Genomic DNA, 9127 nt, shown 5'->3' with positions numbered 1-9127 from the left:
TGCTGCAGTGTTTCACAATGACAAACAATTCACTGATCAATTCAATTCACTCCTGACTGAGACCCTGGTGAATGTAGAAGACCGTGGACTATTCTTGCAAGTTAAAAATATCATATATAACAGTATGACAGATTTGAAAAATTCAAGTATGCATAAACCTAGAAAATTCACTGAAATGTTGCTTTAAAATGGACCAGATATTGTTAAGGAATACTTTTTTTAAATGTGAATTTTCTTCCAGTGAATTCGTCCAATTAACATTATTAACACAGTGCTGGTTTACTGATCCACAGACTTAACAAGGGTCGTGTACAGAGCACCTAAAATAGCATGAACTGCACACAAGTTATTTAAAATAATTTACTCTAAACTCATTTACATCTCTAAAACTAACATACACACATCATGCTGAAGTGGACTCAGTTAATCAAGTTTTATTTTCATTTTTGAATGGCATAAAATAATAATTTTGCTGCTCTTGCACATAGACATGAGATTCTATCCATTGGATCCAGCCGGATCCATAGTGAGAGATAACAGGCTCAGCTGACAGAAGGTCTACACAGACTTTAAAGCACACCGACAACCACACTATTTACACTTTTTACACAACCACACTTTTACCATTCGACAAGTGGTATGGCCTTCGCTACGTGCGTGTTGCAGTTTACTTCTGTTTGATTTGCCCATGGCGCTGTTTTACTTATTTTTTTACATTAAAACTCTCCAGTTTTTGCTCAGACGTTGAGCAAGTGTCGCGCTTGCGTGCTGACGGGGGAAGGAAGCGCAGAGGCAGGACATGCTGGGAAGGGGTTTTATTACAAATAAACAATAAATACAAATAAATAATGGCACGATGGCCAAGAACGGGAAATAAAGGGGAATAACTAAAACAAACCCGCAGGCGTGTGGCGATTGCCAGAACTCAAAACACCAAACAGAAACTCAAGTTCATGGTCAGGTCTACGAAAATGTGCTTTCAGGATTGGGTATATGTGATGAGCCCAGCTGCAGTCAATCCTGACAGTAAGATGTGTGATTAATTCTACTGACAGCTTTTTTAAAAAGACACCACATTAGAAATTTATCCACATATACATTCTTAAATTCTATAGAAAATTTTAAGAATTGACAATAATTTCTCAAACAATAAAGTTACAAATCACTGATAACTTATATATTCTTAAATAGTTAGTGAGCATGTGCCACGGTTATTAAAAATGCTGCAGGTTTTTGTTATTGCAGTTATCACTGTGGCCACCCGAATACACCGTGATAAACTCAACCACAAAAACCCTTCCCTCGGTCTCTGGGCTCTTCTGTTTGAAACGTTTAAAAACTGTACATCAAGGGATATGCTTTAGGACAGGGGAAGTGGAACCGGGGACTCATGTGGAACCGGACCCACTCCACCTGTATCACATAAAAACAAAAGGTACTTACCACAACCTCTGAGTGCTCAGCAAACCCAGTCGAACCCAGAATGATGGTTGTAAGTAGTATTTTCATGTCGTATTAAAAAGATAAACTGCATGATATTTAGTTGGCCGGGAACTGCAGTCGTTCCTGAGGAGCACAGCTGTTTTCATACTGGGCTTCAGTCTCTGAGCACAATAATACACTGCGGTGTCTTCTGCTCTCAGACTCTTGGCCTCAAAGTACGTTGTGCTCGAGGAGATTTCATCAGTCACGATGAACTGGTCTATCAGCGCCTCTGAGTAGTAACTTGTTCCACCGTTTATACTTCCAATCCACTCCAGTGGCTTCCCAGGTTTCTGTCTGATCCAGTAGCTGCTCTATGTGAAACAGGAGATCTTGAAGGTCTCCCCTGGTCTTCTAATCTGAGCCTCCGTCTGATCCAGCCTGATCTCATCACAATACCTGGGTACATGAGCTCATGTTGAGAAGTGTTACCGACCAAATATTTCCCAGCACCAAACGTATCTCAGCAGCATCACACTTTACCTTCTACACACAGTGATATGAGAAGAAGACAGAGACTGGTCCACATCTCCATCATGTAAAGGTCTTAAACTGTCATTATGCTCTTCGCAGTGTAATTGTCACACGGTGAGTTCTGTGACGCATTTGCAGACATGCTAGGCTGGGGTGGAGGATCGGGGGCGTTTGGTCTGGGGGAGAGACTGGCAGGGAATGGGGACGTGGAGGAAGCAGTGGAAGTGAAGTCGGGATCCGTGGGGGTTACCGGGGTTAGAAAAGAATAGGAAGGCGGCGGGTTTCAGGACTGTCCGGGAACGTGGGCGGGACGGGAGGACATCTTGGGAGGCAGGAAGGCAGGGGAACATGGATTTCGTCGTAGTCCGAAGGATCAAGCAATTCTCGGAGTCGGGGGCAGGCGAAGGTCGTTATTCATGGGTCAATATATCTAGATCGTGATTTAAGGGAGCGAGTGTCTCGAATGAGTAATCTCATACAAAGAGCATGCAGCGCCTCCTCGGGGTCACCCGACTTTTATACTAGACGCTGCACGCTTCCATTTCCTCTTCCGGGTCGTGGTCTGGCGCTCTCTGGTGGGCTGGATGCGTGTTGGCCATGACAGTAATTTTAAATGGCTGAAGGGGCAAGGGATTTGTATAGACCGCCCCCTACAGGCCTAAACCGAATGGAGATGTTTGTCTTTGTTTACTTTTATCCACTCTATACATTATGAGTGTAGGAACATGTACTCTTTGCAGCAGCGATTAAACAATGTACTTAACATAAAGCTTTTTCAAATTCACGTTCACTTTCATTTGATAGTCCAGCTTGCAATTTATTTAAGGAATGTACTTTGACGGTGTACCATCACACGTTGCTATACCTACGCTGTCATTTCTGAACAACACAGGAAATTCTTGTTCGGCACTTCAGTCTCTTGTGTCACTGTGGGTCTCGAGCACAATAATACACTGCGGTGTCTTCTGCTCTCAGACTCTTGGCCTGCAAGTACTGTGTGCTCAAGGAGACGTCCTCTGTCATGATGAACTGGTCTTTCAGGGACTCTGCGTATGTTGCTGAGTTTGATCCTGCGTCCATCCTCCCAATCCACTCCAGTGGCTTCCCAGGTTTCTGTCTGATCCAGTGCATGTAGGAGCTGGTCATGTCAAAACCAGACACTTTACAGGAGATCTTGACGGTCTCCCCTGGTCTTTTAATCTGAGGCTCCGTCTGATCCAGTCTGATCTCATCACAGATGATACCTGAGAAATAAACACGCATGAGGACGCATGTTCATTTATAAAGATTAACATTCATATCTCAGCAACGCAATCGTTTACCTTGAAAAAACAGAAATATAAAAATTAAACAGACTCTTCTCCACAGCTCCATCATCTACTGAAGGTCTTTTATCACCATACGGTGTAAAACAAGGTAAATTGCCTGTGACAGGACATGTAGTGGGATATAAAGGAGTGAGGGGGAGATATTTTGCATAGACCCTCCTCTAGAGGTTTAAATGGAACGTCCGCTGTTCCAGTAGTGAAGAAACTGCAGTGTGGGATACAGCATGATCAGACAAATATATGTAAATTAATAAAGTGCATTTCACAATGTCATTCTACAGAAATGGTGGAAGAGCTCCATCATCAGGTTCAGGTTGAGGTTCATCAGACAAGTTACAAAAAAAAAAAAAAATCACACTGACAAAACTATATCATAAATAGACAATTACATTTATGTCATTTAGCAGACACACTCATCCAAAGTGACTTTTAAGCAGTAGTTACAGGGACTGTCCCCCTGGAGACAGTCCCTGGGTGGTAGTAGCCTAGTGGTTAACACACTCGCCTATGAACCAGAAGACCCGGGTTCGAATCCCACTTACTACCATTGTGTCCCTGAGCAAGACACTTAACCCTAAGTTGCTCCATATATATACAGGGACTGTCCCCCTGGAGACTGTCCCTGTAACTACTGACTGTAAGTCGCTCTGGATAAGGGCGTCTGATATATGCTGTAAATGTAAATGAGACACTCAAGGTTAAACCTGTGGCCTTCTTTTCTTTTGGGTCATAGGTGAGCAATATGCTACATTCACCCCGCAATGTTAGACAATTAAGTTTTAAAAGTCACTAAAGAAACCGTTTTTCAGGAGCAATATTGTACAAAAATATAATAAAGTTGTGCCAGTAATGTGATGGAAACCTTGAACCCATAACCATTTACCATAGCTTTTAAAACATGAATTACTTGAAGGAATAAACCTGTACAAATTAAAAAGTCCTGTTTTTGTTCAGCCCTGCAGCTGGTTGATTCAGTGTGGCTGTCGAGCACAGTAATAAACAGCCGTATCTTCACTCTTCACATCATTCATCTGCAGGTAAACCTGCTTCTTGCTGTTGTCTCTGGAGATGGTGAATCTGCCTGTAATCTTCTGAGAATGGTAAATATATTTGTAGTCACTATAGATGCTGGCGACCCACTCCAGCCCTTTACCCGGTTCCTGTCTGACCCAGGCCAGGTAGTAGCCACTGATCTCCAAACCCGAAACTGTGCAGGTCAGTTTGTGAGATCCTCCAGGTTTAATGATCACTGGTTCAGATTCAGTGAGTGTCTGTCCATTTACTCCTGTAAAGAAAAGCATGATGCATCAGCCACTATCATGACATGATATTATGCAATATTATTGTAATAATTCTCACCAGTCAAACAGATGAATACAAGAACTAAATGAAATAGAAAATCCATCTTGTTCTGTGTTGACCTGTTGTAGCCAGGAGATTATGTGTATATGTTCATATATATAATATTACTCATGTGTTTTGCATAAACTCCTCCCCGACAGTAAAGTACAGTGAGTTTAGATGCTGACATGTTTTTAAAAGTTATGATATCTAACTGCAGCTGCAGGTCTGCACATATTTTTAAATATGTATAACCTTATTCATTTAAATGAAAAAATCAAATGACTGAAATTAATACCAGTAGACAGTAATAATTACTACACCATGTTAGTTTATTATATGGTATAATAGAGTGCAAAGAGAACAAAATATTTGATGAAATGAAAATATCTAAATGCACTGTATACTTTGAAAAAAAAGACACAATGAAGGATTTTTTTTACAGGGAAGGATTTATTTGGAATGAATTTTCCTGTTTCAAATTAAGACTTTTGCTTCATAGTGACAGAAGCTGTGTAAGTATGACTTGGCATTAATATTCCATAAACAGAGTAAGTGAAACTGAATGCATCCACTCTAGTTCTTGTATTTCTCTGTTTTGAGGAGGTCTGTGATGGTGGAGATGATTGTGTGTTGTGGTTCTTGTTCTGCTCTCCAGGTTCTTCTCTCACTGTGGGTGTCTGGCACAGTAATACAGAGCCGTGTCTTCACTTCTCAGGTTGTTCATCTGTAAGTAAAGCCTGCTGCTCGAGTCGTCCCTGGATATGGTGAATCTTCCTGTTACAGACTGGGAATAGTAGATGGGTGAACTGGCTGTGTGAATAAACGCGATCCATTCCAGGCCTTTTCCAGGCGCCTGTCTGATCCAGTTCATAGCGTAGCTTCCGAACGTAAATCCAGAGGTCGTACAAGTGAGTTTATGTGATTCTCCTGGACGTTTAACCACCGACTCGGACTCGGTCAGTACCTGACACTGAATATCTGTAAAAATAACACAAGAATAACAAAACATGAATAAAATGAACATGAAATTGCCATAAATCTGTCAATCAGTTAATCTACAGACCTGTAAGGCACAGACATGCTAAAAGTAGAAAAGAAAGTGATTCATTATGCTTATTTGGTTTGAAATGATAAGAGCTTCTCAGGAAGATGCAACATTGTCTTCATATTCTGAAGTATAAATGCATGCAGGATGTGTCTGTTTTGCATGGTTTTGGGTAAAAAATATAGAACGTGGGGGCGGGTGGGGACCAGAGGAACCAGGAAGTCGTGTCAGATGTGTAGTTTGCTGTTCTGGGGTGGGAAATAATATTTTTCTCGTTGGTCTTCAGTTACAAGCTCCTAACCTTCTTCAATATCTTTGCAAACATCACTTTTGTGTAGGTTCTTTTGTGTAGGTTTTTACTCCATGTTCTAACCTGTTGTCATTGTTCTATAAAACCCAAACCAAATGATCACATTTTTTCCATGCTGGCAATAAGACGTTTTGTGTCTGAATCTGCTTCAGATCTTAACAGGGTTACTAGGTAATCTGTCCAGTTATAAGTCTGAGTGGTCATGTGAGGAGCCACAGTGAATTTTTTTTGTACAGACCACCCTCTAGTGGCTGAAATACAGTAAACAGGGTTTACTTTACAGCTGTACCCTGTGCCCAAATCCTCCTTTACACCTTACTGTACATTTTATAATGAATATAATGGGGCAGTGGTGGCCTAGCGGTTAAGGAAGTGGCCCCATAATCAGAAGATCATCGGTTCGAATCCCGAGCCGCCAAGGTGCCACTTGAATCCCCACACACTGCCCCCCGGGTGCCTGTCATGGCTGCCCACTGCTTACCAAGGGTGATAGTTAAATGCAGAGGACACATTTCATTGTGACACCATGTTCTGTGCTGCAGTGTTTCACAATGACAATCACTTCACTTTCACTTTCGAATATATCACAATGAGTTCAGGCATTTAGTTTTTTTTTAATAAACCACTATAACCAGACATTTTCCAGTATTATTAATGTTAGTAACATGCAAGTTACATTTAGCCTCACTGATCATTTCCCAGATGAATACCCGGCTTATATTAGCAGCAGTGGTTCCGTGTTGCAGGTTTAATATATTAAAAGTCTGTGAGACTCTGGGATGGAGGAATGTGGAGTAACTGTTGGGTTTTTGTTCTGGTTATGTGATATTTTTCACCACGGTGCTTCTCGGGCACAGTAATACACAGCTGTGTCTGCAGCCTGGAGACCGTTTCCTCGTAAAGACACCGAGCTGCTGGACGTGTCTCTGGAGACGCTGAACTTGTTTTTCAGTTTTTCACTGTGGTACAGGTTACCGCTTCCACAGGCTCTTCCAATCCACTCCAGAGCTTCTCCTGCAGGTTGTCGTATCCAGTGAGTACAGTAGCTGCTGTCAGTCACTGAATACCCAGACACCTTGCAGGTCAGGGTCAAAGGTTGACCAGGCGGCTGGACCACAGAAGGCATCTGTGTGAGTTCAACGTTACAGTGAACCTCTGCAGACAGAAACAGAAGATGAACATTTCATAAACACACAGATTATTAACACCAATTTTACACAGTTTACATCATAAGGAAGCATCTGAAGTGAAACTCACTTAGAGCAGCTGCCAGTAGCAGCAGCAGCAGTGGAGATGCAGAAGGCATGGTGGTCTTGTCTGAATGAAGGGTCCACCTTCCTCTTTAAATAGAGGAGGTTCCGAATGATCGAAAATTTGGATGACAAATTTACATAATAATATATATTTAAATAATAAGAATGTGCATAAAGGTTTAATTTTTTTATTTCAAAATTACATTTGAAATATAATATAGTAGACTATAGTCTTTTACATCCATCAGTAAATTCATTCATTATTAAAATCACAAATCACTAAATAAAAACACTAGAAAGTAGTAGAAGGTACACAGGGTCACTTCTTAAATAAATTTGTATTTAAATGAAAATAAAAAAATATTTTTTTTATTTCTCAAACATGGTATGAAACATGGTCTTTTAATGCACTTAACTATGGTTTCCTATCAAAAACAAAACATTTCTTAATGACCTTGATCTTCTGAATGTTAGTATACCTGGTAGTTATGGTCGAAATTATCGGCACCCCTGGAATTCATCTTGAAAATGCTCTATTTCTGCCTGAAAAATGTTGCAAATGCAAATAGTTTGGCGAACAAATGTTTTTTTTCCAAGTTATGACAAAGTTAGATCATATGAATTGCATTTATTTTCCTTCAAATTCAGCTTCAGTCTTCAGTCAAAACAGTGTGTTTCCTCTAATGTTGTTATTTCACAGCCATTTGGTTCTCTTCAGCCTTTAATGTTTTTGGATTATGAAAGATTTCTAAACTATGCATGTCAAAGTAATAAATTATGTTCCATGAGTGATATTAAAGTACATTTTCTTTGATTTTTAATTAAATTTGAAGACTTTAACTTTCACACCAGTGCAAGTTGAAAGGGAGGACTTTAATATTGGAGTCCAGTATTTGGTCTTTCTACTTTGTCCACCACTGAGGAATCTGTGCAGTTTATGTTCAGCGCTGCAGTATTATGGTTCACTGTGGGTCTCTGGCACAGTAATAAACAGCCGTGTCTTCGCTCTTCACGTTGGCCATCTGTAGGTAGAGCTGATCTTTGCTGTTGTCTCTGGAGATGGTGAACCTTCCTTGCACAGCATTGGAGTAATATTTTCTATCACTGTCATATTCAATGATTGCCACAAAATCCAGCCCTTTACTGGGTGCCTGTCTGATCCAAGCCATCCAGTAGCTGTCAAGTCCAGTCCAGATGCTGTGCAGGTCAGTTTGTGAGAAGCTCCAGGTCTGATGACCACAGACTCAGATTCAGTCAGTGTTTGACCTCTGCAATCTAAGAAACACAATCACGTTAATATTAGTTCATAGTAACAACAATTATGTGGTACAACACACTTTTCACGTTGACCAGTACGAAGACGAAGCACCAAGTTGTCCAGAGTTCCATCATTCAGATCTGAAGTCGCAGAACAAGTCACTCAAACTGTGTGGTGTGTGTAATGTGCTGGGTCATTATATAGGGCTTGACTGGAGAATTCATTTGCATATTACAGCTTTCAGATTTATGTTAAAAAATATATATAAAAAACAGTCAGCAACAACTGCTATATTAAAACAATCTTTGCGGTTACCCTTTTACACCACAAGAAGAGGAGTATGTTATTCATTTCTGTATTTTTCATGTGCCTGTGTCATGGCGTATGTACTACATGCTATATATGTCACGGCCTGGGAATATATGTCACTGAAACTGGAAATCTAGATGTCACATCCTTTGGGCCGTAGGATGGTTTGGGGTGCTCTGTGTTTGTGCGTGTTTCCCTTTTAGGCTGTCTGCTGGGCGAGATTTGGATTATGGTTCCGCCCACCAATTCCCTTGTCAACTGCCAGCCAATCAACACACAGGACGGGAATACTTAAGGACCATTCCAACCACCAGGCTCATTGTT

General features: G+C 40.9%; 2 gene segments (V, D, J or C); both read right to left on the bottom strand.

Annotated features, from left to right (window-relative positions):
• Nucleotides 1-2880: 2880 nt before the first annotated feature.
• LOC114784184 (immunoglobulin heavy variable 1-46-like) lies at nt 2881-3369 on the bottom strand. The segment is given in 2 exon segments: nt 2881-3200; nt 3279-3369. Coding segments are annotated over 2 exon segments (375 nt in total).
• Nucleotides 3370-4255: 886 nt separating this feature from the next.
• On the bottom strand, nt 4256-7289 carry LOC114784183 (Ig heavy chain V region MOPC 315-like). The segment is given in 5 exon segments: nt 4256-4569; nt 5593-5606; nt 5692-5709; nt 6820-7138; nt 7241-7289. Coding segments are annotated over 5 exon segments (714 nt in total).
• Between the last annotated feature and the right edge of the window lie 1838 nt (nt 7290-9127).

The sequence above is a fragment of the Denticeps clupeoides genome, unplaced genomic scaffold, assembly GCF_900700375.1.
Source record: "Denticeps clupeoides unplaced genomic scaffold, fDenClu1.1, whole genome shotgun sequence".
Taxonomy (NCBI): Eukaryota; Metazoa; Chordata; class Actinopteri; order Clupeiformes; family Denticipitidae; genus Denticeps; species Denticeps clupeoides.
The sequence above is the reverse complement of the archived record's forward strand: the minus strand, read 5'-3'. Positions and strand labels throughout refer to the sequence as shown.